The following is a 19,620-nucleotide window of genomic DNA, read 5'->3' on the forward strand; positions in this document are numbered from 1 at the left end:
CGTAACTAATGAGGAGGTACTCAACAGAATTGGGGTAGAAGACGAATTTGTGGCACAACTGGACTAGAAGAAGGGATCGGTTGATAGGACACATTCTGAGACATCAAGGGATCACCAATTTAGTACTAGAGGCAAGCGTGGAGGATAAAAATCGTAGAGAGAGACCAATAGATGAATACGCTAAGCAGATTCAGAAGGATGTAGGTTGCAGTAGTTACTCGAAGATGAAGAAGCTTGCACAGGATAGAGTAGCATGGATAGCTGCATCAAACCAGTCTCTGGACTGAAAACCGCAACAACAACAATTATGTCTCACGAAAAACACATTTTTTTTATCAATTGGTATCCGACTGTCTGTCTGCCCAGCTGGTAAGAGCCCTATTTCTCAGAAACATATAGACATGTCTAGTTGAAATTCGTGTCACATACAAAGGTCTGCGGTTCTTTGGCGGTGTATGGAATTTAAGGGCCGGCCGCTGAGGCCGAGCGGTTCTAGCCGCTTCGGTCCGGAGCCACGCGACCGCTGCGCTCGCAGGTTCGATTCCTGCCGCGGGTATGGATGTGTGTGATGTCCTTAGGTTAGTTAGGTTTAAGTAGTTTTAAGTTCTGGGGGACTGATGACCTCAGATGTCCCATAGTGCTCAGAGCCATTTGAACGAATTTGAATTTAAGGATCTAAAGCAATGCAATCAAAAGATGCGGACATTTAATTCTCTTAGAGCACTTCCCATTGACTTACAATCATGATATTTGGGAAGAAGCAATGTTTCACAGTAAAAGCAAAGGAAATATCCGAAAATTAATATTTTGTAATTGTATCACAGGTAAAAATATTTTTTTGGTCATTTGTTATCTGAAAGTCTGTATGTCCTTTTTTTAAGACCCATTTTGCTCAAGAATGTGTAGGCGTATATCTTGTCTTTATTGTTATCGGGGACGGACAAGAATGTAGAGATTCTCAATTCACGGGATGGGTAAGTTACCTATGCACATAATTATGGAACCCTCCGTGCGCGAGCTCTACTCGCACTTATCTGGATTTTTTTTTTTTTCAAATGCAAGCATTAGCACGTGAGACTGTAGTAGAGATTACAGCGCGTGAAGAGAATGTAAGAATATTTTCCGCACACAGTCCACGCACTACACACATTCTCTGTACCATGCATCTATGACAGTAAACATACACAGGGTGTCCCAAGAGGAATGATCAATATTCAGGCGCATGACAGGAATTATAGTTCGAAGTAAAACGGTGTAGTAAACATGGGTCCTAAAATGTGTACCTTAAGAGCTATTAGCGTATGAGCTCTTGTTCAGTTCAAGAGTGGTCTCAGAGTAGCGAATGTGAACAAGTGTTCGTAGATCTTAAAGTGTGCACTTTAGAGTCAATGTTTATCTCACATCTTCTTGTTTTAGAATTATGTATTAATACCTTCAGATGCTGACGGGCGTTAATATATATCAACGGCAACAGGTGAAAATCTCCGGCCTACATGGCAGACGCTCTGTCCATCTGAGCCACCGAGGGCACAGAGGATAGTGCGACTGCAGGGACTATCTCGCGCACGCCTCCCGCGAGACCCACATTCTCACCTTATAGGTCCACACACCACATTCGTAGTGTCCCTACGCAACACACTCATTACTCGTGTAAGACATTCTTACCAAGTCCCGTAAGAGTTCTGCACAGGAGAGGAAGGTCATGGCCGGTATGGCGGAACTATGTACTTATATGGGTATGGTGTTTGTTCTTTCGGACATGTGTATTGGGTAGGGATACTATGAATCTAGTGTGTTGTGTGGATATATAAGGTGAGGATGTGTGTCTCGCGGGAGGCGTGCGCCAGATAGTCCCTGCAGTCGCACTATCCTCTGTGCTCTCAGTGGCTCAGATGGATAGAGCGTCTGCCGTGCAAGCAGGAGATCCTCTTTTCGAGTTCCGGTCGGGGCACACATTTTCACCCGTCCCCGTTGATATGTATCTACGCCCGTCAGCAGCTGAAGGTGTAAATATATAATTCTAATTTCATTCTAGCTGGCTGCTGGTCATCAATGGTGTCTGTTCTTTCGGACATGTCCGAAAGGACAGACACCATGTAAGTATATTTTCTTGTTTTGCTGCATAGTACCACCTCTTAAAATATGGATAGCAAAAAGCTTGCAGTAGAAGAGGTTTGTTTCATTGTGTCTAAGATGAAAAAGTCCTCATAGCTCTTAATATGTGCGTTTCATAACTCATGTTTACACTTTTACTTGGGATTTAATGTCATATCCCTGATACTGACTATTCCTCCTGATACATGTTGCGTATCACATAGGTTTAAATCTCTTCAAATGGTTTAAATACGAGTAGCTGCAAGCACTATGGGACTTAACATCTGATGTCATCAGTCTACTAGACTTAGAACTACTAAAACCTAACTAACCTAAGGACATCACACACATCCATGCCCGAGGCAGGATTCGAACCTGCGACCGGAGCAGCAGCGCGGTTTCGGACTGAAGCGCCTAGAACCGCTCAGTGACAGCGGCCGGCTTAAATCTCTTATGAAAAATGATTTCTCGTAGTTGTAGAGATTTCGCACAATAGATCGGATTTGTTTTAATTATTTATTTGGTAACAATAAAGCAACAAATTGACAGTACAACACAGCAGTAACTACATAATGGCCACTACACTGTTGTAGGACCTACACAGCATTATTACGAGAGGCGTCCCGCAAGTAATGCGACACATTAAGCAGATTGATTTTATTCAGAATTCCAATACACCAAATTATTCCCCATTCTTCTGACTACAAAACTCTATTTTTTTAACATAGTCTCCATTCAGTGAGACCGCCTTACACCACCTTACTGCGAATACCTGTGTGCCTACATGTTCCCACTCTAGTGGTGACCTCAGAGCCAACGTCTTGCTCCATCAATAACCTCCCCATCATCCACGCACTGCCTCCCCTGCAGAGTGCATCCTTCGTTGGACAAAATAATTGTAAATCAGAAGGCGAGGGACCCAGCGGGCACACAGTTTTGAGTACCCCAACTGGTGGACGATAGTGTCAGCACGTACCAAGAGAGACGTCCAGTGGGACAGGGACGTGTTTGGTTGCGATCCGTTGATCTTTTCGAACGAGAGTATCTCACATTCCAACAATGCAGGAGTCACAACTGTGTGCGGGCGGCAAGCCCGCGGCTGATCAGACAGGTTTGCCCCACCTCGTTGTGATGAGGACAAACGGCTCACCGTGCTTTTGTTCTGTGCCAGATATCCATAGAAATTCTGCAAGCGCCTAAGAATATCTCCGATTCTCTGGTTTTCCACCAAAAGAAACTAAATGACAGCTCTTTGCTTGGAACGTACCTGCGGTACAGACGCCATTTTGAATGCCACATATAGCCCCACCATTTACCGGAACTTCATGAAACTGTTGAGGCTGTCGCGGAAATATTCCACGATGGCCCACAACAAATTCCGCATCTTTTTAACCGAAACTGGCCGAGAAAAAAAAAAGGAGTTGCATAGTGTACTGAACCGCCCTCGTATTGCTATTATTATTATTATTATTATTATTATTAGTGGTGATAGTGGTCAGACACAAAGCATCGGCAACACGAAGTCTTCCAGTTCCTTTCATTTCAGAAGTAGTGAGGCCAGGTATCAGGTGATTTGCAAACATTAAGTACGAGGTGCGTTCAAGTTCTAAGGCCTCCGATTTTTTTTCTCCGGACTGGAAAGAGTTAGAAACATGCGCATTGTTTTAAAATGAGGCCGCGTTCATTGTCAATACATCCCAGAGATGGCAGCACCATACGGCAGATGGAATTTTACTGCCAGTGGCGAGAATGAGAACTGTTTTAAATACTTAAAATGGCGACGTTTTCCTTACTTGAACAGCGTGCAGTCATTCGTTTTCTGAATTTGCGTGGTGTGAAACCGATTGAAATTCATCGACAGTTGAAGGAGACATGTGGTGATGGAGTTATGGATGTGTCGAAAGTGCGTTCGTGGGTGCGACAGTTTAATGAAGGCAGAACATCGTGTGACAACAAACCGAAACAACCTCGGGCTCGCACAAGCCGGTCTGACGACATGATCGAAAAGTGGAGAGAATTGTTTTGGGGGATCGCCGAATGACTGTTGAACAGATCGCCTCCAGAGTTGGCATTTCTGTGGTTTCTGTGCACACAATCCTGCATGACGATCTGAAAATGCGAAAAGTGTCATCCAGGTGGGTGCCACGAATGCTGATGGACGACCACATGGCTGCCCGTGTGGCATGTTGCCAAGCAATGTTGACGCCCAACGACAGCATGAATGGGACTTTCTTTTCGTCAGTTGTGACAATGGATGAGACGTGCATGCCATTTTTCAATCCAGAAACAAAGCGCCAGTCAGCTCAATGGAAGCACACAGATTCACCGCCACCAAAAAAATTTCGGGTAACGGCCAGTGCTGAAAAAATGATGGTGTCCATGTTCTGGGACAGCGAGGGCGTAATCCTTACCAACTGCGTTCCAAAGGGCACTACGGTAACAGGTGCATTCTACGAAAATGTTTTGAAGAACAAATTCCTTCCTGCACTGCAACAAAAACGTCTGGGAAGGGCTGCGCGTGTGCTGTTTCACCAAGACAACGCACCCGCACGTCGAGCCAACGTTACGCAATAGTTTCTTCGTGATAACAACTTTGAAGTGATTCCTCATGCTCCCTACTCACCTGACCTGGCTCCTAGTGATTTTTGGCTTTTTCCAAGAATGAAAGACACTCTCCGTGGGCGCACATTCACCAGCCGTGCTGCTATTGCCTCAGCGATTTTCCAGTGGTCAAAACAGACTCCTAAAGAAGCCTTCGCCGCTGCCATGGAATCATGGCGTCAGCGTTGTGAAAAATGTGTACGTCTGCAGGGCGATTACGTCGAGAAGTAACGCCAGTTTCATCGATTTCGGGTGAGTAGTTGATTAGAAAAAAAATCGGAGGCCTTAGAACTTGAATGCACCTCGTATGGTGCAGGCGTTTTAATTTGATTCATTTTAAATAGAGGTTCTACTTGCAAAGTAGGTTAGAAATCAGATTAATAACGTTGCTCACGCAGCATATCTTCGCTTTATCGGGCAACAACAAAGTTATTGACTGTGGATGGTATCGTCAGAATGGAAATAATGAAGTCACCGTAAAAAAGTCATTAATTTTGGCACTTATCTTGAATAGATGCCCACGTAGATTTCGTCGAAGTTGTTATGGCTCATCTTGTTGATTCTCGGATGATTCCACTTTGATTGCTAGAAGGTCCAGATCTGTATTTTAGTAATATTTGAAGACCTGAAAAATGCGTTTTTCAGGAAATTCTTAATGATCAAACAATCCCAGATCAGAACAATGGTATGGTAGAAATAATTTTTGACTTGGTGTTCACGATCCACATTTTTATTAAACTTCTTGTAAATTCACATATACTCCTTCTTAATTGTCACATCATCTAGAAAACAGTTTTGTATCAATCTTCATATATTTGATTTCCACTTTAACCAAACACAAGACTTGACTGTTCTTTTTCAAAGCGAAATAACAACTTAACTTCTGCAAAGTGAAACAAAGACTGCTCTGTGCGCATTCGCGCCAAAACGGTTACAAGTAAGCCAAAGGTTATGACAGTCTCACAGAAATGAATACACACAAGAACCCTATCACTGTAATATATCGATGCATCGCAGTACCTATACATTAATAAAACCAAATGTGAATATTGTCACAAAAATATGTCTGTTACTTTGCAGAAAAGTAGTACGATATTACTAGTATCGAGAACTGGGGTTAGAGTGCTGTAATGGTGACGTAAATAAAGAACCATTACAAAGTGCAACTTGTAGGTGAAGCAAGTGTACCTAGGGAGACTAGTGCCGCAGAGTAAACATATTTTGTAAGAAGTGAAGTGAAGTGGAAAGAAGAAAAGGATTTCTGGTCACATGAGTATCGGGTAATATCAACAGCAGCAGAAAATGGTATAACAGGTGTAGGATTCGTTATGAATAGGAAGGTAGGGCAGAGGGTGTGTTACTGTGAACACTTCAGTGACCGGGTTGTTCTAATCAGAATCGACAGCAGACCAACACCAACAACGATAGTTCAGGCATACATGCCGACGTCGCAAGCTGAATATGAACAGATAGAGAAAGTGTATGAGGATATTGAAAGGGTAATGCAGTATGTAAAGGGGGACGAAAATCTAATAGTCATCGGCGACTGGAATGCAGTTGTAGGGGAAGGAGTAGAAGAAAAGGTTACAGGAGAATATGGGCTTGGGACAAGGAATGAAAGAGGAGAAAGACTAATTGAGTTCTGTAACAAGTTTCAGCTAGTAATAGCGAATACCCTGTTCAAGAATCACAAGAGGAGGAGGTATACTTGGAAAAGGCCGGGAGATACGGGAAGATTTAAATTAGATTACATCATGGTCAGACAGAGATTCCGAAATCAGATACTGGATTGTAAGGCGTACCGAGGAGCAGATATAGACTCAGATCACAATATATACTAGTGATGAAGAGTAGGCTGAAGTTCAAGACATTAGTCAGGAAGAATCAATACGCAAAGAAGTGGGATACGGAAGTACTAAGGAATGACGAGATACGTTTGAAGTTCTCTAACGCTATAGATACAGCAATAAGGAATAGCGCAGTAGGCAGTACAGTTGAAGAGGAATGGGCATCTCTAAAAAGCGCCATCACAGAAGTTGGGAAGGAAAACATACGTACAAAGAAGGTAGCTGCGAAGAAACCATGGGTAACAGAAGAAATACTTCAGTTGATTGATGAAAGGAGAAAGTACAAACATGTTACGGGAAAATCAGGAATACAGAAATACAAGTCGCTGAGGAATGAAATAAATAGGAAGTGCAGGGAAGCCAAGACGAAATTGCTGCAGGAAAAATGTGAAGACATCGAAAAAGATATGATTGTCGGAAGGACAGACTCAGCATACAGGAAAGTCAAAACAACCTTTGGTGACATTAAAAGCAACGGTGGCAACATTAAGAGTGCAACGGGAATTCCACTCTTATATGCAGAGGAGAGAGCAGATAGGTGGAAAGAATACATTGAAAGCCTCTATGAGGGTGAAGATTTGTCTGATGTGATAGAAGAAGAAACAGGAGTCTCATTTAGAAGAGATAGGGGATCCAGTATTAGAATCGAAATTTAAAAGAGCTTTGGAGGACTTACGGTCAAATAAGGCAGAAGGGATAGATAACATTCCATCAGAATTTCTAAAATCATTGGAGGAAGTGGCAACAAAACGACTATTCACGTTGGTGTGTAGAATATATGAGTCTGGCGACATACCATCTGACTTTCGGAAAAGCATCATCCACATAATTCCGAAGACAGCAAGAGCTGACAAGTGCGAGAATTATCGCACAATCAGCTTAACAGCTCATGCATCGAAGCTGCTTACAAGAATAATATACAGAAGAATGGAAAAGAAAATTGAGAATGCGCTAGGTGACGATCAGTTTGGCTTTAGGAAAAGTAAAGGGACGAGAGAGGCAATTCTGACGTTACGGCTAATAATGGAAGCAAGGCTAAAGAAAAATCAAGACACTTTCATAGGATTTGTCGACCTGGAAAAAGCGTTCGACAATATAAAATGGTGCAAGCTGTTCGAGATTCTGAAAAAAGTAGGGGTAAGCTATAGGGAGAGACGGGTCATACACAATATGTACAATAACCAAGAGGGAATAATAAGAGTGGACGATCAAGAACGAAGTGCTCGTATTAAGAAGGGTGTAAGACAAGGCTGTAGCCTTTCGCCCCTACTCTTCAATCTGTGCATCGAGGAAGCAGTGATGGAAATAAAAGAAAGGTTCAGGAGTGGAATTAAAATACAAGGTGAAAGGATATCAATGATACGATTCGCTGATGACATTGCTATCCTGAGTGAAAGTGAAGAAGAATTAAATTATCTGCTGAACGGAATGAACAGTCTAATGAGTACACAGTATGGTTTGAGAGTAAATCGGAGAAAGACGAAGGTAATGAGAAGTAGTAGAAATGAGAACAGCGAGAAACTTAACATCAGGATTGATGGTCACGAAGTCAATGAAGTTAAGGAATTCTGCTACCTGGGCAGTAAAATAACCAATGACGGACGGAGCAAGGAGGACATCAAAAGCAGACTCGCTATGGCAAAAAAGGCATTTCTGGCCAAGAGAAGTCTACTAACATCAAATACCGGCCTTAATTTGAGGAAGAAATTTCAGAGGATGTACGTCTGGAGTACAGCATTGTATGGTAGTGAAACATGGACTATGGGAAAACCGGAACAGAAGAGAATCGAAGCATTTGAGATGTGGTGCTATAGACGAATGTTGAAAATTAGGTGGACTGATAAGGTAAGGAATGAGGAGGTTCTACGCAGAATCGGAGAGGAAAGGAGTATGTGGAAAACACTGATAAGGAGAAGGGACAGGATGATAGGACATCTGCTAAGACATGAGGGAATGACTTCCATGGTACTAGAGGGAGCCGTAGAGGGCAAAAACTGTAGAGGAAGACAGAGATTGGAATACGTCAAGCAAATAAATGAGGACGTAGGTTGCAAGTGCTACTCTGAGATGAAGAGGTTAGCACAGGAAAGGAATTCGTGGCGGGCCGCATCAAACCAGTCAGTAGACAAAAAAAAAAAAAAAAAAAAAAAAAAAAAAAAAAAAAAAAAAAAAGTGTCTACTGTCAGTGTGTATTAGTTAGCTTTCCTTTCTGAGAATGAGGTAGGTTGTGCGCTGCGCTGACAACTGCTACAGCAGTCAATCAAAAAAGATTGACAGAAATAAACAATACCAATTGTCTCAGTGATTCATTTGTTGCAGCAATTACTGCGCCCTGCACTCTCACTGGGCGGCACCACAACATCAGTGGATGTTGATTCATCTGTAGCAGTTTTCAGAAAATGGTTCAAATGGCTCTAAGCACTATGGGACTTAACATCTGAGGCCATCAGTCCCCTAGACTTAGAACTACTTAAACCTGACTAACCTAAGGACATCACACACATCCATGCCCGTGGCAAGATTCGAACCTGCGACCGTAGCAACAGCGCGGTTCCGGACTGAAGAGCCTAGAACCGCTCGGCCACTGCGGCCTGCTGTAGCCGTTTTCGATCGTGCCAACTTTCCGTTTGTATGCGACAGAGTCTGTTTCACAGAATTCCGCGAGAAGTTTCAGCACCATAGTATGGGTACTGCGTTGTCTTGGTAATGTGGTTGAAATCCTCTGGGATAGCATGGGTGTTCCTCTCTCTTAGTATCAGGACGATCTCAGTACGCTCGGCTTGTCGCCAGCAAAGAAGAAACATCAGCCATGACTCGAGAATGAATGAAGCTACACTCCTGGAAATGGAAAAAAAGAACACATTGACACCGGTGTGTCAGACCCACCATACTTGCTCCGGACACTGCGAGAGGGCTGTACAAGCAATGATCACACGCACGGCACAGCGGACACACCAGGAACCGCGGTGTTGGCCGTCGAATGGCGCTAGCTGCGCAGCATTTGTGCACCGCCGCCGTCAGTGTCAGCCAGTTTGCCGTGGCATACGGAGCTCCATCGCAGTCTTTAACACTGGTAGCATGCCGCGACAGCGTGGACGTGAACCGTATGTGCAGTTGACGGACTTTGAGCGAGGGCGTATAGTGGCCATGCGGGAGGCCGGGTGGACGTACCGCCGAATTGCTCAACACGTGGGGCGTGAGGTCTCCACAGTACATCGATGTTGTCGCCAGTGGTCGGCGGAAGGTGCACGTGCCCGTCGACCTGGGACCGGACCGCAGCGACGCACGGATGCACGCCAAGACCGTAGGATCCTACGCAGTGCCGTAGGGGACCGCACCGCCACTTCCCAGCAAATTAGGGACACTGTTGCTCCTGGGGTATCGGCGAGGACCATTCGCAACCGTCTCCATGAAGCTGGGCTACGGTCCCGCACACCGTTAGGCCGTCTTCCGCTGACGCCCCAACATCGTGCAGCCCGCCTCCAGTGGTGTCGCGACAGGCGTGAATGGAGGGACGAATGGAGACGTGTCGTCTTCAGCGATGAGAGTCGCTTCTGCCTTGGTGCCAATGATGGTCGTATGCGTGTTTGGCGCCGTGCAGGTGAGCGCCACAATCAGGACTGCATACGACCGAGGCACACAGGGCCAACACCCGGCATCATGGTGTGGGGAGCGATCTCCTACACTGGCCGTACACCACTGGTGATCGTCGAGGGGACACTGAATAGTGCACGGTACATCCAAACCGTCATCGAACCCATCGTTCTACCATTCCTAGACCGGCAAGGGAACTTGCTGTTCCAACAGGACAGTGCACGTCCGCATGTATCCCGTGCCACCCAACGTGCTCTAGAAGGTGTAAGTCAACTACCCTGGCCAGCAAGATCTCCGGATCTGTCCCCCATTGAGCATGTTTGGGACTGGATGAAGCGTCGTCTCACGCGGTCTGCACGTCCAGCACGAACGCTGGTCCAACTGAGGCGCCAGGTGGAAATGGCATGGCAAGCCGTTCCACAGGACTACATCCAGCATCTCTACGATCGTCTCCATGGGAGAATAGCAGCCTGCATTGCTGCGAAAGGTGGATATACACTGTACTAGTGCCGACATTGTGCATGCTCTGTTGCCTGTGTCTATGTGCCTGTGGTTCTGTCAGTGTGATCATGTGATGTATCTGACCCCAGGAATGTGTCAATAAAGTTTCCCCTTCATGGGACAATGAATTCACGGTGTTCTTATTTCAATTTCCAGGAGTGTATATTCAAATGAAAGACACCACTTTTTTTCTTGTAACATTCTGTAAATATTTGGTACGTCACTTGACACACTTTCCATTTGAAAATTACAACTTGCATCCAAGATTACGTCTTCCAAAATGGGTGCTATGTTGATACCCTCTCACATTTTAGATTATACTTCCGTTATCCAGCTGTGTTTTCGCTTTAGAAGGGTAGTGAGCTAAAACATTATGGCCATTTGCTTAGTGATGCGCTGTTTCAGCTTTCAGCGGTATTTGTCATAGCATAGATTCGACAAGTTTCCAGACATATATGTGGCACCAAATGTTTTCATAAGTCTCGTAAGCTGCAGGCCAGTGGTTTGTGGACGTTGAGATGGTGCGTGATACTGTCCGAGATGTGTTCCAACGGATCTATCTATCTATCTATCGCTTGCGCCATATCCTGCGGTGACGCAGGGTTGGCCATGGTTAAACGGATTTAGCATGTTAATGGTAAGGGGTGGCCGGATGCCTTTCTGGCCGCCACCCTGTACCACCCAGGACGGAGTTAGTGTACCCCAACTGTCCGTGTCTAGTGTAAATCGTGTAATACTGCTAACGTATTTTCAAATGTCTGTGACGCGTGTAACTGAGGCGGAACGTGGGGACCAGCCCGGTATTCACCTATCGGGATGTGGAAAACCGCCTAAAAACCACGCCCAGGCTGGCCAGCACACCGGCCCTCGTCGTTAATGCGCTGGGCGGATTTGATCCGGGGCCGGCGCGCCTACCCGAGTCCCGAGTCCAGGAAGCAGCGCGTTAGTGCACTCGGCTACCCTGGCGGGTTAGAGGTGTTCCAACGCATGTGGTGGCCAAAACATCAGTACGAATGCAATGTCGTGCTCTTCAAACCATGATCGACCTTTCTGGCGTAGGGACACTGACATTTATCCCACTGCAAGATGCCATCGTCGTCAAGGAAGACATCATGCGTGAAAGCATGCAGGGTGTTTGCACTAATGTTCAAGTACTCCACAGCCTTCATTGTGCTTTTTATTACTAGCGCATCCCATAGGAACCCAGATGAATGTCCCCAGTATGTTCTGAGTTGCCAGTCGACTGGGCAATGGTGAATCTGAACACAATCATCAGCCTGGTGTAGTAACAAAAGTGATTTATTCGATCATTTGAACTGGTCCATTGCCCAGTCTTGATGACCTGTGCCAGTTGCAATCTGTGCAGTTGTAATTGATTATGTCATTGGACCAGTATGGAACACATAGGGATCACCTGATGTGGTGCCACATGTTCATGTGCGCTGAATGGTGTACTCCAGAATACTTGTGCCTGCACTCTATTGTACTCTATCCTCAGATCCGCCACACATCACACCTGTCACGCTTTACAGAACAGGTAAGTCACCAATCTTCCCAATGGGTGAGCTCACCATCCTTTGACCCTAATATAGATGCTCATGACATTGGCCTTTTCCGAGATAATCGTTTCCAGTTTACCATTCTTACTACGACACATGCCTGGAGTGTCACAATGTGGGATTCAAATTCGCGACAGGCAGTGGTCATAATGTTCTGGGTTATCAGTGTAATATGGCTCGGCTCCTCAAAGTTATCACAAAAATACAGGATGCACCATTTCCAGAACGACCCTTGCACACTGAGGAAGATAGGCTCTGTTTCTTGTATAGTCTGGTGAGAGCAGGAGGCATATGAGTGTTGATGGTGTGTGTGTTGTGTTGCAGCGGGCTGCTCGGTGGACGTGTGGCGCGTGAAGAGCCGACACGAGCCGGTGTTGGCGGTGGGTGGCGCATTGGCGCTGCCGGATCGCGAGACAGGACAGCTGCTGCTGCCCAGTGGTGGTGTCGTGCTAGCCGGCTGTCCCGGGGCCGGCAACAGCCTTAAGTTGGACAAAGGACTCCCCCACGTCAACGCCTCCTGCACGTCGACCGGCTCCCTACAGGTACTATACTGCTCTATCTGCTGGCGCCACACCGCTGCCTATTCAGCAACTGACTGAGCAAGGTGGCGCAGTGGTTAGCACCCTGGAGTCACACTCACGAGGACGACAATTCCAATATCCGTCCAGCTATCCAGATTTAGGTTTTCCGTGATTTTCCCGAATCACTCGAGGCAAATGTTAGAATGGTTCCTTTCACAGTGCCATGGCTGATATCCTTCCTCATCCTTTCTTAACCCGAGCTTTTGCTTCGTCTCTAATGGCAGTGCCGTCTGTAGAATGTTAAAAATCTAATCTTTCTTTCTTCCTTCCTTCCCACACTGTGCAATGTACACGTGTGTCAGATGGCTTCAAAAAGGGTGAAGCAATCATAAACAGGAAAGTTCCTTTGTACACTAAAGTATTTTATGATACATCATTGTATCGGAGATTGTATGCCCTTGTTTTCCTCCAGCTTTGGTCTGACTTACCCTGCGATTTATAGGAGCACCTGCAGATTAATGAGGACTCTTAATCATCTTGCACATGGACATTTTTCACATTAGCAAACATGTGGGATATGAAATGGAGTGACCACATTGGCTCAACTGTAGGTAATGCCGTAGACAGGCATCGGTTCATTGCCAGGCTACTGGCAAAATAGTGTCAAAGAAGACCACTCGCAATAAGACGTTGGTACTTGGGGAATGGCATATTTTGGTGTGGATTGGGCCTTGCCATTGGTTGCTCAGTTTTTTTTTTTTTTTTTTTTTAATTGCGTACACTTTATTTGGAACGAATTGCGTATAAGGTTAGCAATAAGGAACAATTATCAATTTTGATTGTTAAGACAATATCTAATTAAAATTCTTTAGACAAATTGCGTTCACAGCTGAAGGCCTCATTGACCAGAAATTCAAATTATTTGTCAGCTGAAGGCCTCAATAGTAATAACTCAAAAAACAATTTGACAGCTGAAGGCCAAGATAGCAAATTCTTGCTAAAATATTATAAAAAAGGACGATCATATTAAGAGGGAATATCAAATTAAAAATTTTTAAGACAAATTGCGTTCACAGCTGAAGGTCTTATTGACAATCATCACAATCTGACCAAATCAAGAGAGAAGTGGGCCTCAGACAGTGCTCCAATGATCAACCTGGGAAAGTCGCTCAACTTCGTAAACGATGGGACAGGCAGCCAAGAGTTGTATTCACTTAACCAGATGGGAACTCAAACTAGTGACAGCTTAAACGCCGTCGAACACTCTTGCAACTTCTATCTAATGTCTGATATCCATCACAATGACGGAATAACCCAGGCAAAGCGGAATCGGCGGACAGCACGGTGTGTTCTGAATCCAGTGCTTAGAACATCCAGAAGCAGAAGGATCCACTACGACCAAAGTAGTCCAAAAGAAACAAATATCCGAACCAGAATCAAGTTGGCTGTCTAACTACACACCTTACTGGACAGCAGTGGCAAGGCAAGGAAAGGTACACTGCCGCGAAAATAAGCTAACCTCCAGGGCAGGTAACTGGGGCGTTAGCGGCCACTAGGCAGAAAAATACCACTGGTCGAACTTCATCAATAAACACAAGGAATTCAATGATTAATAATAAAGGGTGGACGACAGCTAATTAATTTCCACTCTTTGCTCTTCGTCTTAGTGACCCTGTGAGCAGCAACGCGCGAACAAGCAGCATGACCAAGGAAGCAATGAGAATTATGTTGTCAGTAGAGAGGCAGTCAGGAGAACTCGGTGAATTCGAACGTGGACTAGTCATTGGCTGGCACGTGAGTAACAAATGCCTCTGGAACATTTCAACCCTTTTAAAACTGCCCAAGTCGACTGTTGGCGATGTGATTCCGAAATGTAGGCACGAAAAAAAAAATTCCCAATTAAACGAAGACCAGGCACATCTTATGTACTGACAAACAGGGGCCATCGAGCATTGTGGAAGGTGGTTGTAACAAATTTCTTGAAATAAGCAGAGAGAATCTCTTGTGAGTTTCAGAGTGTTACCAGCAGTCCAGTATAATATAATAAAATAATGGAATAGACGATAATAAAATGTTGAAATGCGTGGCTTTTTAAAAATGTATTGAATTAATGAGATTAACTTTTCGGCATGAATGACAAGCTGAGCTGAGCTATGCCTGGAAATAAGTTCGTATTAGTTCATATTATTTTGCAGGGCGAAGTAGTTTCTTTCTCCGCTGTAGATTTGTGCTTACCATTCTTTATAATGCTACGTTTGGTCGCCGTGTTCACCTTTGAAGTCTTGACCGTGTTCCCATTAAGCTTATCGGATCTTCGTAATTTTCCAAAGTACACAGGTGGGCTTCAGTTCTTGTAATTATTGTACTATTTGAAATAACAACTCACACGACCTTTCTGTTAATAAAACAATACTGTATTTTTCGAAACGGTGCACATATGAAATACATACTCCTCACTTATTCATAGCGACCCCAAAATGGCGGTCTACGATTACTCGCTAAAAATGGCGTGCTTCTCACTCGTTCACTAGCTGAGCGCGAATCCTTCCTTCCTCCTACTGGTACCACAAAAATCCTCTGTTTTTTAACAACTGAAAGTCAAAAAATACATGACGGTAGGCATAGGCTCTATGATGGGCTACCGCTTCATCTTCTCTCTTTGCCTTTAAAGAAGACGAAAACATAAAGAAAATGCAAAAGGTTTATCACACCAGCTAGCTCAGTGACTGTGCGTTGAACATTAAAAGAATAGGGTACAATATTTGGGAAGCTCATCCTAAGCCACACCTTTCTGTAGTCGGTGCTAAGTGATGCTTGAAGTGGTCATTGGTCCCTTAGTTCTTTGTTTGTCAATCCAGGAATAGTCCCCAGAGAGAAAGAACACAAAAGACAAATCCCAAAGGACTCGACTGTATCTGAGAATAGAGATAACCAAGAGATAGAAGCAAGTTGAAGTGAGAGCATTGTAAAAGGGTGAAGCAGGGAATGGATGGATGGATGGACTGATTGATTGATGAGGTTAAAGGGACCAAATACTATATGGTCATTGGTCCCTTAGTTCTTTGTTTGTCAAGCCAGGAATAGTCCCCAGAGAGGAAGGACACAAAAGACAAATCCCAAAGGACTCGACTGTATCTGAGAATAGAGATAACCAAGAGACAGAAGCAAATTGAAGTGAGAGCTCTGTAAAAAGGTGAAGTTGGGAATGGATGGGTGGATGGACTGATTGACTGATGAGGTTAAAGGGACCAAACTACTATATGGTCATTGGTCCCTTAGTTCTTTGTTTGTTAAGTCAGGAATAGTCCCAAGAGAGGAAGGACACAAAAGACAAATTCCAATGGACTCGACTGTATCTGAGAATAGAGAGAACCAAGAGGTAGAAGCAAGTTGAAGTGAGAGAATTGTAAAATGGTGAAGGTGGGAATGTTGTCCAGCCCAGAAGGCAAATGGAGTTCCCCAGGACATGTTATGTGACCAGTGCATTGGGCCAGTGTTTCTATACCCTCCATTACCACAACAAAACTAGCAACATGAACAAGATAAAATATCAGGAGAGAGAACAATGATAACGAGTCTGTCAACCAACGATAGATGTAAAAGAATAAGAAGAATTAAAAAGGTGGGAAAGACAAAATTAATCACCCTATACCCTGTGACCATCAGAGGGAAGGGTTTGGCTTTGACGAATGCCTGTAGAACATTACCAGCTGTCATGCATAGCGCCAACAATGCAGTAAGGAGGATGTGGTCTTTTGGTATGATGATGCTTTTCATGGTTAGAGTGTGGCCTCATTATTACGCTTAAGAAAACACCTAAATGCGAAAGGATATGAACAAAATTTACAGAATTGTGTTCTGTGTACAATAGAGTAACTGTCTGGAGACGTCCTGCATTACTAGCTCCTCTGGTCTTGGGGGAAGAAGGGCTGCCATTCTTCTCCTGATATTGAGATAACTCACTGAAAGTGTTCCCAGCAATGTCAGTGGTTCACAAAGGAGTTCAATATCTAACAATAAAAAAATTTTATGATTTACCCAATAACATAAAATGTCTAACAGGTAGCGAAGGAAATTTAATCTAAAATCATTTCTCCTCAACAGCTCCATCTATTCCATTGACGAATTTCTACTTAAAACTGGTAACAACAACCAAACTTGTTTTTAAGTGTAGTTTCATGATTAGGAACAAAATTATAATGTGTTCATTAACTTTAACACTAATTAATAATATATATCCTGTAAACATCATTTCGATAAAAGAATCGATTAAATGATATGCGCAACATGTAACTAACTATCGCCCATTTTGAAAGATTCATGGTTGATTGCAAGTGCTGAACTGTCACTTATGTTCAATTCATACGTAACGTTATCTGTTCTGGCATGCCGATCATCGTGAATCATTTGCTCCTCTGTTTCGATGTTCTTTCGAAGTCAACTGTCTACCAGAAGGCACTTCGTTGGATATAGATGCATGTCCAGTTTTAAAGAGAGTTATCCACTTGTAAATTTTTATTTCACGAAGACAGCGTTCACTACACTGCAGCTGCGTTCTGCAAATAATTTCTGCATCTTTAGCCCCTTCAAAGTACCGGTACATAAAATGAATCACGTCCTTCATCTCTTCTTTAGTGCATATGGAGCATGGGGCACTTAAAATTAAATGCAATGAACTTTCTTCGAACAGACCTTTTTTTTCTTTATTGAATTTCAATTCCCCCCGAAGGGGGCGGGCTGGCAGCAGCTTAGTATGCCGCTCTTCAGCCTACAGACTTTGTTAAAAAGATGAAGAGAATAAATAATAAAAATAGGCGATAAAATCGGAGACTTAAAGAGTAACATGGCGAAAAAAAATCGTGGAACTTAAAACAAAGAACAGAGGGATGATGATGCTAATAAAATACATACGAAGCAGACAGGTAAAACAATAGACAGACAATTAAAAAAACACGGCGACAGTGTGGTTTCTGTTCGCAAAAGACATAAAATTCACACCTAGCGACAGCATGGTTTCTGTTCGCAACACGAGAAAGACGAACAACACTGAACAGTCACTGGGACACTGCACTAAAATGTTGGCAAATGTGACATACCACAGCCAAGAGCAGGTGGGGGGGAAACTGGACAGATGATGGGAAAATAAAAAAGGGGGGAAGGAGAGGAAAAGCAAAGGGGGGAGACGGGAAAGGAGCTGATGGAGGATGAGGATCCATAAGAGGGGTGGGGGGATGCTGGGCAGATGCGACAGGGAGTGGGGAAGGCAGGGAGAGGGAATACAAAAGGACTCGGGGGGGGGAGAAGGGAGGTAGGGAGAGGTTTGGTAGGGAGAAAACAAGATGGAAGGGGGGGGAAGAGGGAGCCCAGGGAAAGGATGGAGGAAACGAGGGGGGATGGGGATCAGAGCTGATAGGAGGGATAGATGGAGGGAGAGGGGACATCATCCGGGAGGGGGAGTTGATGGAAGCCACCTTGGGAAAGGAGATGAAGGGTGTAGAGATGGAGGGTAGGGGGGGGGGGACAATACTGAAGACGTGGCAGGGGGCAGGGATGGGAGAGGAGAGGAGCAACCAGGGGGTGAGGGGTATCAAGGCGGCGGGAGGTGTAGAGTATGCAGATATGTTCGAGGAACAGGAGCAGATGGGGGAAAGGAATGAGGTCATAGAGGATCCGCATGGGGGATGGGAGGCATATATGGAAGGCGAGGCAGAGTGCATGAAGCTCAAGGATCTGGAGGGACATAGAATTTGGGGGGGGGGCAGATATCCAGGCGGGACTGGGGTAACAGAGGATGGGACAGATTAAGGATTTGTAGGTGTGGAGGATGGTAGAGGGGTGCAACTCCCATGTCCAGTCAGAGAGGAGTTTGAGGAGTCAGAGGCGATTGTGGGCTTTGGATTAGATGGAGCGGAGATGGGGGATCCAGGTGAGGTGATGGTCAACGTTGAGGCGAAGGTAGGTGAGGGTGGAGGTGAGGTGGACAGGACGGGCATAGATGGTAAGGGAGAAATCCAGGAGCCAGAAGAGCGAGTGGTACGACCTACAATGATTGCCTGGGTTTTGGAAGGATTGATTTTCAGGAGCCACTTGTTACACCATGCGGCAAAAAGGTCAAGGTGATTCTGGAGAAGGCGTTGGAACTGTTGGAGGGTAGGAGCGAGGGCGAGGCATATTGCAAGAGGTGTACTGGTGGGGGGTGGGCATATCTGCAGTGTACAGGATGTAGAGGAAAGGGGAGAGGACAGAGCCTGGGGCACACCTGCAGAGGGGTAGAAGGTGTGGGAATTGGCATTATGGCGGGACAGGAAGGAGGCCATCAGATGGATGTAGTTGACAGGAAGGGCGTAGGTGTGGAGTTTAAACAGGAGAACGGGATGCCAGACACGGTCGAAGGCCTTTTTGAGGTCGAGGGAGACAAAAATGGTGGAGCGACGGGAGTTAAGCTGGAGGGAGAGGAGATGAGTGAGGCGGAGGAGTTGGTCATTGGCAGAGGAGGAAGGTCGAAAGCCACATTGGGTGTTGGGGAGGAGGTGGTTTTGGCGGAGGTGGTGATGGATGCGCCAGGAAAGAATGGATTCCAAGAGCTTGCTGAACACCGATGTGAGACACATAGGACAATAGGAAGAGGCATCAGATGGATTCTTGTTGGGTTTGGAGAACATCAGGATACGGGAGGTTTTCCAGAGGTCGGAATCAACAGATCTTTCCATTTAACCTACGTATGTAACGTACAGAAACAATCGCAAGGTTAACGCATGTCATTGTTAGGTGAGTGCTGTCAATCCATGGAGAAGAAAAAAGAGCTGCTTCTACATATTGACTTGGCCTCTTAATCAGTGTTACTTATAACCTGACATCAAAATGGTTCAAATGGCTCTGAGCACTATGGGACTCAACTGCTGA

The 19,620-nt window shown here is 44.9% G+C and overlaps 1 protein-coding gene across 1 annotated transcript in view; it reads left to right on the top strand.

The window, feature by feature from the left end:
* Positions 1 to 19,620, top strand: part of LOC124605683 — a 121,482-nt gene that overhangs the window by 38,924 nt on the left and 62,938 nt on the right. The window contains exon 2 of the mRNA XM_047137539.1: positions 12,521 to 12,738. Within this exon, the coding sequence (XP_046993495.1) occupies positions 12,521 to 12,738 (218 nt within the window). The remainder of the gene's footprint in view (positions 1 to 12,520; positions 12,739 to 19,620) is intronic.

The sequence above is a fragment of the Schistocerca americana genome, chromosome 3, assembly GCF_021461395.2.
Source record: "Schistocerca americana isolate TAMUIC-IGC-003095 chromosome 3, iqSchAmer2.1, whole genome shotgun sequence".
NCBI classification, from domain to species: domain Eukaryota; kingdom Metazoa; phylum Arthropoda; class Insecta; order Orthoptera; family Acrididae; genus Schistocerca; species Schistocerca americana.